The sequence below is a fragment of the Sphaerodactylus townsendi genome, linkage group LG05 (genome assembly GCF_021028975.2).
Source record: "Sphaerodactylus townsendi isolate TG3544 linkage group LG05, MPM_Stown_v2.3, whole genome shotgun sequence".
NCBI lineage: Eukaryota > Metazoa > Chordata > Lepidosauria > Squamata > Sphaerodactylidae > Sphaerodactylus > Sphaerodactylus townsendi.
In genome coordinates, this window is record NC_059429.1 from 11,618,990 (window position 1) to 11,633,633 (window position 14,644).

Below are 14,644 nucleotides of genomic sequence, written 5' to 3' on the forward strand. Positions count from 1 at the left end.
TCTGTGTGCATTTGCTGCGTGTGCCAGAGAGGGGTAATGATGTCAGAGACACATGGGCACAGCATGCGAGCGGAAAATTAGAATATGCTGTTGCACTGATATTTCTGGTTTGCATTGGCTGGATTAAGTATCGGGGAGGGAGGGAGGGGAAGTAAGGGGGTGTTGTTTCATTCCTCCATCTCCCCCTTCTCTGGATCACCTCCTTAATCTCCAAATGGAAAGCTGTATTATGTGGGTTAATAATTCATAGGACTTGCTAGCGCTAGACTTCTGAAATGCAGTGCTCAGAAATGGGGTCCAAGTCGAACGCGCTGGTTGGCAAATCAGAATCCCCCACCCTGGGTCCTTCTAACAAATAAAAGAAGCATGTTAGGGTGGAAACGGGAGATCTCTACCCCATCTCTTCTGATAGTTCCTAGCCTGGTTAGCTTTTCCTGAGAGCAGTGGCTTTCTGCATATCTCACTTCCCCCCCACTCATCACCAAGGACAGTTTAACGGTCTGTTCTTTTGCAACGAGAAAAAAACCAACGGCAGGCTGTTAGCTTCTCCCGGATATGTGTATTTAATGCCCTGGTTTCCAGCGGGAATTTCAGCTGTTTTTAAGATTCAAAAAGCCCTCCAAATGCCTTCAGTGCCTTTGAAACAGAGCCACCGTTCTGCAGCTTTGAATGCCTGCCGCACGGTCGTTTTCAAAAATAGCCGTGTGTGCTTTTCCAGGCAGAACAAAATGGTCTTTGTGAGCCAAGCGTATCGCACGGAGGCTGCAGCTGGAAGGAGGTTTCCTCCCTCCCTCCCTCCCTCCCTGTGTATTGTGTCATGCGCTCAGCCAAGCCAACCAGCCGGCCTGCTCGCTCGCTCTGTTTCCCACTACAGCATCATTCTGGCAGGGGATGATGGGAACTGTAGTCCATAACATATGGAGGGCCATGAGTTTGACACCTATCAACTACAGCATCACTTCTCTTTGGGAATTGGTTTTTGGAGCCCAAAACTCAGCTTCTGGAAATCTGCGTCTCCATTGCCACACCGCCTCCTGTCGCGTTTTTTCCCGATCCCTCCGGTTCGGCTGCTCCTTTTTTGGCTGAGGCTCAGCTTTCAGATGCTGTGATCCTGGTTTTCCGCACTCTCCATCAGCCATTCCAGGGGTAAACATTCCAAGTGAGCTTTTCACATCTCTACAGATCCCCATTCAGGGGATTGCACTTTATATCACATTTGTTTATTGCACATAAATAGCGGTTGATGCAACGCGAATCTTTGTTGTGAATAAAAAGCTATTGTGGTCACCAGACTGACGTGGAGCCCGCAAACAGTGCATGCAATGCGGTCCCCTAGTGAATTCTGTGGAGGAGAGTTAAATCCTATTAAAATAGATGAGCGGATGAAAGCTTCCACGGCACATCATGCACACGACTTTGGGTGTTCTGAATTTACAGTGAAATTCTAACCATGTACAATTGGAAGTAAATACTGTTAACTCGATGGGGTTTTTTCCCTGGTGAGAGTGCCTGAGATTGCAGCCACCTGGTCACCTGTTGTCACTGCCTTCGTTGTTGTTCTCTTAATTTCAATCCGTGCAAGAGAAATATACAATATATTCTCTTCATTCATTCATTCATTCATTCGTTCATTCGTTCATTCGTTCATTCATTCATTCGTTCATTCATTCATTCATTCATTCATTCATTCATTCATTCATTCATTCATTCATTCATTCATTCATTCATTCAAATTATTGGTTGCCTTCCCCCAGAAGGGCTCAGTGTTACTCCACTGAAAAGTGCCACATAAAGCTTTGAATTCGTTTGGAAACAGCACTTTCCAAATAAAAGATGCTTTTGTTTTGCTCATCTTTGCTTTCTAAGAACTTGCACACCTCTCTGAGAGGGCGCTGCTGGGAAGGACGACAGGCTCTTACACCTGCCCCCAAGAGAGGTCGCAGTAGGGTTATCCCGTAACGGTGCCCTTTTAGGTACCTGAGGGTTCCTTTCAGACTGTGTGAAAATTTGTGTGGAGCTGCAGCCTCAGTTTTAGTCAGAGGTGGTGGTGGGAGGGTGGAAATGAAATACCCATGAATGAATGTTTGCATGTCACATGAACAAAAGACAAATTACATTTCTCCCCAGGCGCACAATTGGTAATCTTGACACAGTAATAAATGCAATATCAAATAAGGACATTTCAATTCTGTTCAGCATTTGGGCCATTGAATTACAGTAACAGAAGCTTGCTGGGTCGGGGGATGTAAATGTATTTAAATATTTACATGCACAAAGAGGAATATGTCTTTCCTGACGTGGGGCATCTTGGCTAGCATTCTTCATTTGTGTCCTAACTGCGCATTCGTCACCGGTTGGGGAGTGGAATCTCAAGATTAATTTTCTTTCTTTCCTTAGCTGGAAAGAGGTGATTTCCTCTCGGAAGAATGGCGAGAGAGAATTGCTAACACAAGGTACCGTATCCTGTCCGAGTGTCGCGTTTTGATTCTGCCATTTGATCAAGGAACCCAAGGGGTCGCAACGGTTCTCGTTCTCGTCCATTTTATCATCTCTCAGCTTTGTATGGGATGTTAGGCTAAGAGAGGATGACTGAATAGGTTTGAATCCACTTCTCCCAGACCACCAGCTTCCTGGAGGGGCAGCATAGATGTGTTCTAAATAAACAGACTACACTGTATGCGCTTGGGTCCCATATGGATGTATTTAGATACCTGTCTGTCTCCAGAGCTGCACCTTTGAAACATTCATTTCGCTCTGTGAGGTTTTAATTTATGTAATATGGGGGTTGCTCTCTTTGAGCTTGTGGGCACATTTGGAATTCCAACGCAGCATGGTGGCTACAGCAACAAAATGGCTGCCACAAAATGGCTGCTGCAGGAGGCGGAGCCAGCCACAAAATGTTTGCCACAGTTTAACTTCAGTAGCACAGTGCCGATCTTTGTGCTCTGGTGGCAGCTACTGTCAAAAACAATATTTTTTAAAAATCCACCCAACCAGTCAGAAGCCTTCCTGGAAACAGGGTTTCCGGTTTGAACAGTGGTCTGAGATCCGAAGTTCCTGTTCGCAGTTCTAAAGAGAGCTTCATTCCTCTCCAGAGGAAGGAGAGAGCAGGAGAAAGCATGCATTCTCCTGAGACAATCTCCTCTGGCTGGGATCACATGGAAACTCCAGCCGCAGAGACCAACGGGGTGGAGAAGTCAGAGCTCACGGCGTCGCCATCATTCCCAGTTGGAGCTGCCCCACCTCCCCTTTCTTTTGGGAGAACTACATTCAAGCCACACATCCCTCTCGTTGATGAAATGAGGAAGAAAAGAGATAATTGAAAGAGATGCCTAGAACCTGTTGCAGATAATCCCAGAAAGAATCAGAAGAACTCCCTAAAAGGTGTAGAAGAAAACTTAAAAAGTTAAAGAAAGTATTGAATAAAAAGGGCACTGGCCTAAGGGAGATTCTTTAAATTGAAGATGTTGGAGAGTGAGTGCTGCTCTGCAGCCGCGTAATAAAACTGATGTGACGCTTTCTCGAGCTGGAAGTTTGCCAGAGTAAGACCAGAAAAGAAATGCTAATGTGAAACCATCATTCCACAAGAGAGACAGAGGCAAGAGTGGTTCCAGAATTAGTTTACTTCTGATTGTGGGTGACTGTTCAATAGTGCCACCCAGTGGTCATTACAGACATAGCTATATAATGGCCTCAATTAGAAAAGGCTCAGCTTCATTGGAGACAATGGAGCTACCGTGTTTCCCCGAATATAAGACAGTGTCTTATATTAATTTTTGCTCCCAAAGATGTGCTATGCCTTATTTTCAGGGGATGTCTTATTTTTCTGTGTTCTGTTTGTCGGGCATGCTTCCAAACAAAAACTTTGCTATGTCTTACTTTCAGTGGATGCCTTATATTTCACACTTCAGCAAAACCTCTACTATGTCTTATTTTTAGGGGATGTCTTATATTAGGGGAAACAGGGTATCTGGAAATGTGAAAGCTGTGTTTGCTAATATACGGACTCTGCAGATTGAAGTAGACTCTCTAAAAAGCAGTATTGGAAATATTCCAAGCAAAGAACTGGAAAATATACCAGCAACCACACAGGACTTCCCCCCCCCCCCCAAAAAAAAATCATTTGTATTAGTTTTTTTACAATTACAACAAGACTAACATGGGAGGGGAAAAGAGAGGTGATCCAGTCACCCTATTCTACTTATACAACAAAGGTGGTGCTACATGAACACTAAAAACTATATACACTACATAAAGTTAGTTGACTAATTGACTTACCGCCCACACCCTGCTGTCAAACTTATCAGTTACACTTTTTTGTTTATTTATTAATCCTCAACCCCCACATAAGTTTCTCCATGTTCTTCAACCTTTTCTAACATATCAACTTACAGTTTGAGGCAATTTGAAATGAAAAGGAAAAAAAAACATTCTCCTAACCTAGTTTCCCGAAGTCTAAGATGTTTAACATAAACCTTCTACCCTCTCTTATCCCCCATCTCGTAATATTATAACTGAATTTACTATCTCAACTTTATCACTAATTTCTAGTAACCCATTTACATTCCCTCTTAGCAATCATTAATTGATCTTGCCGAACATTTTTATTTGACGTCTTTTTAAATTTTCCTGAAGATCTCTTTGGCACTTGCTATTGAAGTAATTCTTTGCTGTCATCTCTTTCAAGTAAAGAAAGCTCCTTCCCATTTAATCCATGAAAATCTTATCTGATTTTTTCTTAAAATGGCCACCAAAATACAAAATCTTTCCTGTTCTTTAAGACTCTTGAAGGTATCTCCCTCATCATGATTATGTCCTTGTCTTCAATCTTGAGAACTGATTTCCTGTGTGTTTCCAAAATTTGGTCTGTCATTTCTTTAGGGTAGAAGTAAATGACAACATCTCTACATAAACCTTTTACTTTCAGATTTTTTGATGTGATCCTGTAGTTTTTTCAATCGTTGACGTCATTTCTTCTTTGATCTTCAAATCGCTGATCAGGTTGAGGCAATTTTCTTATTCAGCTCCTCTTCTGCTGGATTTGAATCCTCTAGTAGCTTCCTGTCTCAAGCCTTCTCTTTAATTTAATATTCCAGTTGAAGAATAATGTAGTCATGTATTTTCATTTCCAATTGTACAGTCCACATCTTGTTTTAATGTTTTCACTACTTTGGTCTTTTTTCCTTGTCTTCTATTTGCACTATTTTAATTTCCTTTATATCCTTTATAAGATCTGACATCGTCTGGGGAATGTTGTTATTGACAAAGTCTTTCAGAGAGTTTAATTCTGTCCTGAGACTTCATATACTGGCAGATTTAAAGTTTGTGGCCATATTGGCTATGACAAGGGAAACTGACCCTCTTCTAGTAGATACCGTTGTCACTGTTTTCACAGTCTCCCAAAGTTTTCACAGATGTCACTGTTTTCACAGCACTGTTTTCACAGTCCCCCAAAGTTTTTGATAATTTAATGCAGGGATCAAATTCTTCACTCTTTGCTGGCTGCTGACATATTTCTGAAGTCTTTTCTTTTCTGGTTTTGTTTTGGCAGCCCACCAACTGAGAGGGAGATAAAGATCTTGATTTTTTTAAAATTTAAAATGGGTGTCTTACTCTAATGCCTTCTCCTCTGGGAATATCTTTTAGTATTTAAAGACTTTTTTTTACAATATACATTTGCGTGTCAATCCAAACCTCCTAGGAAGATCTGATTTGTTGGGCTTATCGGTAGCAGGATATGAACTCCTCTTTCAGTCTCTTTCTATCTTCGTTCCATCCATAAGGGATACACTGCTTGGATGTTTCCTCCCATTGTGGTGGGATTGATGGTTCAAACTGGAAAAGGTAGTGACTTCTGCTAGCGCCTCATCTCCAACAGACCTCCATGGTGAGTGTTACTGCATGATCCTGCCTAGAGGAAATCGCCTCAGGAGTGCATGCAGCTTATCTGGCGCTCTCCTTCATCCAGAGAAACTCATGCAGCTCTTTTCAGAACTGTGCACTTGAGCTACAGTGTCTGACAAATTTGGAGCAAAGTTAGGCACAGCTACTCAGCGCCATATCTATACTAGAAGTCACGGGGTGGCTGTATTTTTGAAGGAGTTTGAAGAGATTAAAATCTGATTTTAAAAAAAATTGTACAACTGGAAGAAGACTTAAAAGCAACAAAGGAAGAGGTCAGAGATTTTTTTTTTTGGGGGGGAAGTACTAACTCTGTACAAATGGAACTTGAAAGCTCATGATCAGGTCATGCTTCGTCTTGAATATCAGACCAGAGAGAAGGCCTTAAGACTGAGATGGATACCAGAAGAACAGGAGTCTTCAAAAGAAAATTGCCTCAGTATTGGCCTTTTTTTTGAAGATGGAAGAGGAAGAGATGGCTGCAAAGATTGAAAAAGTCTACAGAGTTAACTCAATAAAATCCAAAATCACGGGGATTATGCAGAAATATTGTCATCTTTGCAAAAGAAGCTGCTGATCAAACCTTAGTGTTTCTTCAGCAATCTCCACTCAAGATGGAGGCGAAAGATGTCATTGTGATGGAAAGAGAGTCTTACAAAAGAGAAAAGACTATGCTTTTCTAGCTGATGGTCTAAGAAAGAAGCTGATAAAGTTTACTTGGCTTAAATGGGAGAGTCTTCTTTTTACATACAAAGGACGGCAACAGAGAATCATTTCTACATCAACTGCTAAAGAAGTTTTCAAGAAGAAAAATAAGAATTTTTACTTTAGAATATCTAGCTGTTGAATTATTGACATATTTCATGAAAGCTGATAATGTATTAAAATGTTAGATATAAATGTTAATGGAGAAATGTTCGGTGTCAGTATTATATAAAATTGTGGGACAGATATTTAAGGAGGGATGGAAGGTTTTCATACATAAGTCTTCAGTTTTTTAACTCAGGGAGATAAGGTTATAATATAGTTATATCTGCATTTTCTTTGCTGTTTTTTAGAAATGGAATTTGGTTTAAAGTACTTACTAAGATCTTAAAGCTTTCTGGTTTTGATTTCAAGGAAAGGCTTGTTATATTACGGATAGCTTCAACAATGGGTGATGGGCGGGAAGTAGAAAATAATTAGTTGTAGTTTTTCACCTATGTTGTCTTTGTAGTATAGAGTGACTGGATCACTATTGTGTAATTGTTCCTATTAGTTTTGTTGTAGTTGCTATAAAATCAATAAAATTATAAAGAAGGAGCCTTCCTAAAAACACTTGGCAGGCACCAGAAAAGATATCCGTGCGCTCCATGGTTCCCACGGGCCCACATGGGGGACCACTGATCTATTAGGCCAGGGGTCTGCAACCTGCGGCTCTCCAGATGTTCATGGACTACAATTCCCATCAGCCCCTGCCAGCATGGCCAATTGGCCATGCTGGCAGGGGCTGATGGGATTTGTAGTCCATGAACATCTGGAGAGCCGCAGGTTGCAGACTCCTGTATTAGACTGATGTGTGGGCTTTCTGTTAGGAAGCTTAGGGATTGTCCTTGCAGGTATAAAAACCAACTCTTCTTCTACATAGCATCTGCTGTAGACTATCACACCCTGCCATTTTCCAGACGCTAAGGCTCTTTCCGCACATGCAGAATAATGCACTTTCAAACTGCTTTCAGTGCTCTTTGAAGCTGTGTGGAATAGCAAAATCCACTTGCAAACAGTTGTGAAAGTGGTTTGAAAACGCATTATTTTGCGTGTGCGGAAGGGGCCTATGAAGGCAGCTCCCCTCCAGTTGACCCTCTGGACTAATAATATATCCCAGTTTGAGAGTTTGATGCAGGAAAAAAAAATGGAGGCACGGTTGGTGGTTTTTGAAAATTCAGGAGGTGCTGGGAGACTGTTAACATTATCAGTCAATGCATTTCAGGAAAACCACGTTGTTTGCTAAACAGATTTCTACCTTACCAGCTTTATATATTTAAAATGGAATCAAGGTGGTGGCCATATCTTTACCAATGGTGCTTTTATCTTACAGCGTCATATTTGTGAATAACTTTGCCTTTGGACCTGAGGTAGATCACCAACTGAAGGAACGATTTGCGAACATGAAAGAAGGTAATCCTTTGAGCCTTTGTGGCAAATTCTGTCCTGGCTTTCCCCATCGCAGGTGCGGCTGCCATGAAGCTTTGTGTTTTGCGCTTGCATGATGGTGTTGAGTTCTTGTTCCTGCTGCCGATCAGCCAGTTGTCTGGAAGTGGCTTGTTCATTTTTTGTCCCTCGCAGCTTTCGAGCGGCTCCAGCGGCTGCCTGGATGTCAATTTGCAGGCTTCTTGGGGCAGAGATTTGGTCATTTCTTGCTCCTATTCAGATGTTTAGGCCTTGTGTAGAGGACGGGAAGTGGGGCTAGGAAGTGTGAAATTAGTTCGGACCTTTTCAGGTTTGCTTTGAAACAAAAAACCTCAGATCAGTGCTTTGTGCGTATATTTTGGACTGATAGGTATTGTACGTGTTGCGGAGGTAGCCAGCTTTTTATTGGCAATTGCTTCTTCCTGGGGGGGGGGGCACGGCAGTGACGGTGGCTCTCCTGGCTCCCACAGGCTCCACCCCCTCCTCATTCAGGCACCACTAAACCAGTGGTCACTGATAGGTCAAGGGAGTCAGGAATCTCTGCAGTTTACTCCAGATGTACCAGAACTGGTTTCATCAAGCCTTTACCAGCATGGCTAATTGGCCATGCTGACAGAGGCTGATGGAATCTGTAGTTCCTGAACATCTGGAGAGCCGCAGGTTCCCTACCCCTGAACTAGGTATAAGGTTCTTCAGCGCATTCAAGGCAAACCGGGGTTATTTCCCTCCTCCTCCTCCTCCACTCTTCTTGGCCACCCATATATTTTTAGCCAAGTGGGATGACTCCAGGTGAGTAAGGATGAAGGAAACTAGGGAAGTCCCCATCTGTGCACCGTGGATGGATCGGCAGTTCAGCCCAAAGCTTGCCCTGGCCCATCAGCTGTTCTGCTGTGGTGGGGATCCTGTCCTCCTACCAGCATTGAACTGCTGATGGACCAGGACACGCCTGAGCGCAAGAGCACACCCTAGCTCTGTGGTGGCAAACCTTTGGCACTCCAGATGTTATAGACTACAATTCCCATCAGCCCCTTCCAGCATGGCCAATTGGCCATGCTGGCAGGGGCTGATGGGAATTGTAGTCCAAAACATCTGGAGTGCCAAAGGTTCGCCACCACTGGCCTAGCTCCATCCATCTCCCTCCCATTGGCACCAAATAGCAAGGGACTGAGGGAGCCCTGGTTGGCGAGAACCCAGGTGCATCCTGGACCCTGCAGCTGTTCAGCAAAAGACCCCATTAAGGTTGTAGAAGCTAGCTTGCAATGGTTGGTGACTCCTGATACGGCGTGTGTATTTCTCTCTGTGTGTATGTAGGGATGCGTATTTCTCCTCCGCCGCTCCTTGACTTCGGGTGTGCTGAGTCATGAGTGGGGGGGGGGGGGGCAGCTCTGTGGGGAGCCAGACATCCGCCTACCATCTCTCCAGGCCTGGCTGAATATCAAGATGGCCAGGGCTGGAAGTAGCGGAATTCTGCCGCCAGTAGGGCAAGAACCACCCAATGCTTATTCTTGCAAACAAGGGAAAAAACAGAGTGCTCTGAAACAAAAGAAGGTGCGGAAGGGAGCAAGAGACCTACGAGCCCTGGTCGGGACAGCAAGCACAGGTAGCGGAGAACTTCTGACCTGCAACTGCCATGACGGTGGCGCCTGGTGCCGGTGGAGCAGCCATGGTAGACTCAGCCCTGAGCCTCAACTGTTTGGCAGTATTGCTGGGAGGGTGGGGCAGTGTTTTTTTTGGCGAATCCTATATCAGCAGCAAACTGTCGAAGACCAGTGCTCCCGTGGTTTCTCCATCAGCCAGGCTGCTTCTGTTATAGCTGAGTCCTCTGGAAGGCACCTGTTCAGCTAACGAAGATAACTCCTACAGATGATGTGGAACATAAGAACATAAGAACAAGCCAGCTGGATCAGACCAGAGTCCATCTAGTCCAGCTCTCTGCTACTTGCAGTGGCCCACCAGGTGCCATTGGGAGCTCACCTGCAGGAGGTGAAAGCAATGGCCTTCTGCGGCTGTTGCTCCCGAGCACCTGATCTGTTAAGGCATTTGCAATCTCAGATCAAAGAGGATCAAGATTGGTAGCCATAAATCGACTTCTCCTCCATAAATCTGTCCAAGCCCCTTTTAAAGCTATCCAGGTTAGTGGCCACCACCACCTCCTGTGGCAGCATATGCCAAACACCAATCACACGTTGCGTGAAGAAGTGTTTCCTTTTATTAGTCCGAATTCTCCCCCCAGCATTTTCAATGAATGCCCCCTGGTTCTAGTATTGTGAGAAAGAGAGAAAAGTTTCTCTCTGTTGACATTTTCTACCCCATGCATAATTTTATAGACTTCAATCATATCCCCCCTCGGCCGCCTCCTCTCCAAACTAAAGAGTCCCAAACGCTGCAGCCTCTCCTCATAAGGAAGGTGCTCCAGTCCCTCAATCATCCTCATTGCCCTTCTCTGCACTTTTTCTATCTCTTCAATATCCTTTTTGAGATGTGGCGACCAGAACTGAACCCAGCACTCCAAGTGCGGTCGCCCTTCTGGTGGCATTTTAACCAAGCCTTAGGTGTTCAGCCCAAGTCCCAGTAGCCAGCCATTGGGGGGCTGTTCCTTACAGAGCCAGCCCTCTCCACCCTTCAAGCCCTGAGCACAGCCAATGATTATGGAAAAAAAGTTTTTATTTCTTTAAAAGGCACTTTTCAGAAATGTCACATCACGGACAGAAGCATGCAGGCAATGCTTCCAATCCAACTGCCTTTATGAAATAGCCTGCATATTGGGGAAACTCATTCAGGAAAGGCTAATGCCAGAAGGGCCTCTGGCAGCGTCCCCAAGGCCTCCAAAGAGTCGAGTCTGGGTCCCTCCATAACATCCAGAGTTTGTGAGCCAGTTGGCCTTGGTAGTAGATGATGGCCAGGCACCCAAAATTGCCTTCTTTCACGTGGAGCCTGTGTACGAATAAGGGAAGCCCAAAAGCCTGAGGGCCACCTAGGGGGGCTGCCGCTGCCCACAAAAGGCTCAAAGTGCAAAGAGATCACCCAGCGAGCATCAAATGGCCCACCTGGAAGGAAAATGTGGTTACTCATCCCGAATCCATAGTACAAGCAGGACTGGGGGCCTGTAAAAAAAAAGAATTGCAGGAAACCACGAGAGTGTGGTGCTGAGGGCAGAGACCTACAGCAAAAGCCCTTCAGGACCGTCAGCGCGCACGCACGCACACACACACACACACACACACCCCACCCCAAAAGAGGTAATTGTAGCTGAATGTTGGGGGTGGGCATCCAGAAGAGCAGACAACGGGAGCAGGCAAATTTGTGTGACAGTTCCCAGAGGGGTTGCAGTTTGCCCAGGTTCGGGCCTGCAAGCACTTAGATGTTTTAAGGGCCCCAAAAGTCAGTATGGCTGGCGGACCTGGCGTGGGAGCTTGGTGGAATGTTCCCAGGAGCTTATAAGGGGGACCTGTGGATACAACCACACACAGTGATTGGGAAGAGAGGGAGCTCCGTATGCAGTCAAGTCATCTGTAGCTGGGCTAAAACCAAGTGATTGCAAATCAGGCTTCGTTGTGCCTTGAGAGGAGAAGCCTGCTTTGTTTGCCATGATGAAGGAGCTGTCAGAATAGAAGCAGGTCCTCTATTGGTGACAGAATGGATGGGTGATCAGAATTGCCTGATATTCCATAGAAACTACAGTGAAAGCAAGCCTGGGAGAGCCAATGCTTGTTTCAGTAAAGACCTGGGTCCTTTTCTTCAGTAATTCCAACCAGCTGAGTTCTCAACGATTTATTGTAAAAGTTCAAAGCAAAGAAACAAAACATAAATGCAGTTAGAGATTGCTCAGCTGAATACAGTCTTATTTGGAAGTTCTTTGTCCCCATTCCGGGAACCCATGGGCCAGAGATCCTTCTCTGACCACGTCTCAAGATGGAATCCAAAATCCTTTGTTTTCCCCAGGCCACGAGGTAATTTAGGCCTTTTGAAGTTGCATCCCAGCACCTCTGCATAGTTTCCTGTCTTCCCTCCAGGAGATCAAAAGGCAAAGATGCTTTTCACAGTCATATGTGAGTTCCCTTTGCTGTAGGATAGCATCATTCCATGACAGAAGCCCTGACCTCTGCTCAGCAGTCCCAGTTGGAAGACCACCTGGACCAGGACAGGACCTTCTTTTCAACAACAGTGAGGCTCGCCGTCTGGATCACGTACTCCGTTGTCACAAAACCAGGCGTGGTAGCAAGAAGAGGAGGAATTTGGATTTATATCCACCTTTCTCTCCAGTAAAAAGCCTCAAAGTGGCTTACCAGCTCCTTCCCTTTCTATCCCCACCATCAGGTAGGTGGGGCTGAGAGACTTCAGAGAGAAATGTAACCAGCTCAAGCTCACCCAGCAGGCTTCATGTGGAGGAGTGGGGAATCAAATCCATTTCTCCTGCTCTAACCACTACACCACGCAAGCTAACTACGCCAATTGCCCTCTGACAGGAGGAGGTCATGGAGTTCTCTAGCAGCCCATGAGGCTGGTAACATCTGGCCTGAAACCCAATGGCTGATCCAGAGGTATTTGGATGTCAGAGAGATGAATATTTTTTTTGCTTTCCGTATGCCAGGAGCAGCTTTGTTGCTGGAGCGCCTTTAAAAAGTCCAGAATGTTTACAACTGGTAGCCCAGGAGAAGGGAAAAACCCAACATTCACCACCTTTTGAGGACTTCATTAATTTATCACCATGCCCTTCAACTACCACATTTCATCACATGTCCAACTGTCTCTTAAGTCCCTGTTATGAGTATGTGATTGTGTACATTGACTGTGTGGCGGTTTTTAGTGATTTGTGGGGTGAGCATCTAAAGCATTTGCATCCGGTCTTTCTTTGACATCTGGAGGGCCTGGTCTCCACTCTCCGAAAGTTCTGATGCGGTATCTCAGTTGTTGGGTCGGAAGCAGGAAGCCAAGTCCCATGCAGGGGGAAACTCCAAGACTTGCAGGAACAGCTGTCCCCCACAATCAAGAAATGGGTCCGACAGCTGCTACATCTGCTATGGTCGATTTGTGCCCAGATCTCTGTTGTCCGATTGGTTGCAGAAGGATGTCAAGAAACCTGTTCCGTGTCACGGTGCTGGACTCCCTCAACCTCATATTACCAAACTCCTGAAGTATTACGAGGCCTCAATTTCAGTAAGCCGTTTCTGCCGCATGCTGACTCTTCATGGGTAGGGCTGAGAAACCGGTTAATGCAAGAGAATTCCATGCTTTTAATTGTTTATAAGCCGTTCCCCTCAAAGAGAACTTTCTCTCCTCTGGAAGTGGAGGCACTTGTAGTTAAATGGCCCCTATACTGTGAAGGTATTACTTGCTGTGTAACCCTTTTACTGTAACCATGCAGGCCTCTTGTTGACCAAAAGATCAAGGACATCACAACGAGAAAGTCCAATGGTGGATGATGGCATTGCAGCCCTATGACTTTATTGTCCACCATCACGCAGGACATCAACATCCCAACGCCGACTTTTGCTCCTGCTCGCATACCCAAGAGATCTAGAATTTTTAAGGGGCGGGGAATGAGAGCAGGACAGAGTCAAGTGTCAGTTTCCTGCCTTCCTTGTTCCAGCCAAATTTAAACATGGGCCCAAAATGACAGGATTTCACTGCCATCAGGGCAGTAGTTCACAGGAACGCAAAAGAACCTCTGAGCTGTCCAGGAAGGGGAGGACAGAGAGGTGGCACCGGAGAACGCCTGCCCGGGGCTTGAAGTACTTGCCCGGGGAACAGTTCCTCCCCTGCTGGATGGCTCAGCAGTCCAGCAGCACAGTCAGAGCAGTGGTGGGATCCAAACATTTTAGTAACAGGTTCCCATGGTGGTGGGATTCAAACTGTGGCGTAGCGCCAATGGGGCTGGGCGGGGCGGGCACTATGTGGGGCATGGCCCGGCATTCTGGGGGCGGGGCTTTCCTGGGCAGGGCTGTGGCAAGGACGCAGCCTATGAGCTGGTCCTTGGGCAGGAAACAAATGCACACAGGCGCAGGCTGCCACGCACACCGGTGCACCTCCTGCTAGACTGCTTCAAGTTCTGCGCGCTACTGCTGAGAGGAGGGGCGTTACTAAGGCAAAAATCACGTGGCAAAATCACCAATTAGTCACCCCCTCTCGGCACACACAAATAATTAGTAACCTACTCTCGGGAACCTGTGAGAACCTGCTGGATCCCACCTCTGAGTCAGAGGACTGTGAGCCGGCTGAGGAGGAATATGTCTGTTTCCTTCTTTCAAGCATCTGTAAATGAAATGGTAATAAGAGACCATATGATGCGCAAGCCAGTTCACCATGGGCTCTCAGAGAGAAGAAGGGTGAGAGAGCAGAAAACTCACATGTTTCTCTTTCTGTGTTTACCTCTCTTCTAGTTATTGAGAATATACAAGTCGTTCACTATTAAGAATGTGGCAGTACTTGAGTGGGAAAAATGTTTATGGGAACTTCACTCAAAATGCAAAACTATGCCCATGCCTCCCTAAAGAAGGTTTTATTATTTATTATTATTATTTATTAAACTTGCTATACCGCCCTATCCCCGGAGGGCTCAGCGTTCTTTAGCTAG

At 45.5% G+C, this 14,644-nt stretch overlaps 1 protein-coding gene across 3 annotated transcripts in view; it reads left to right on the plus strand.

The window, feature by feature from the left end:
• The window catches only part of DOT1L (DOT1 like histone lysine methyltransferase), an 88,502-nt gene that overhangs the window by 40,209 nt on the left and 33,649 nt on the right, over positions 1-14,644 (plus strand). For all 3 annotated transcript variants that reach the window (XM_048497174.1, XM_048497172.1, XM_048497173.1), the window contains exons 8-9: positions 2,398-2,453; positions 7,979-8,058. In XM_048497174.1, coding sequence (XP_048353131.1) covers positions 2,398-2,453; positions 7,979-8,058 — 136 coding nt within the window. The remainder of the gene's footprint in view (positions 1-2,397; positions 2,454-7,978; positions 8,059-14,644) is intronic.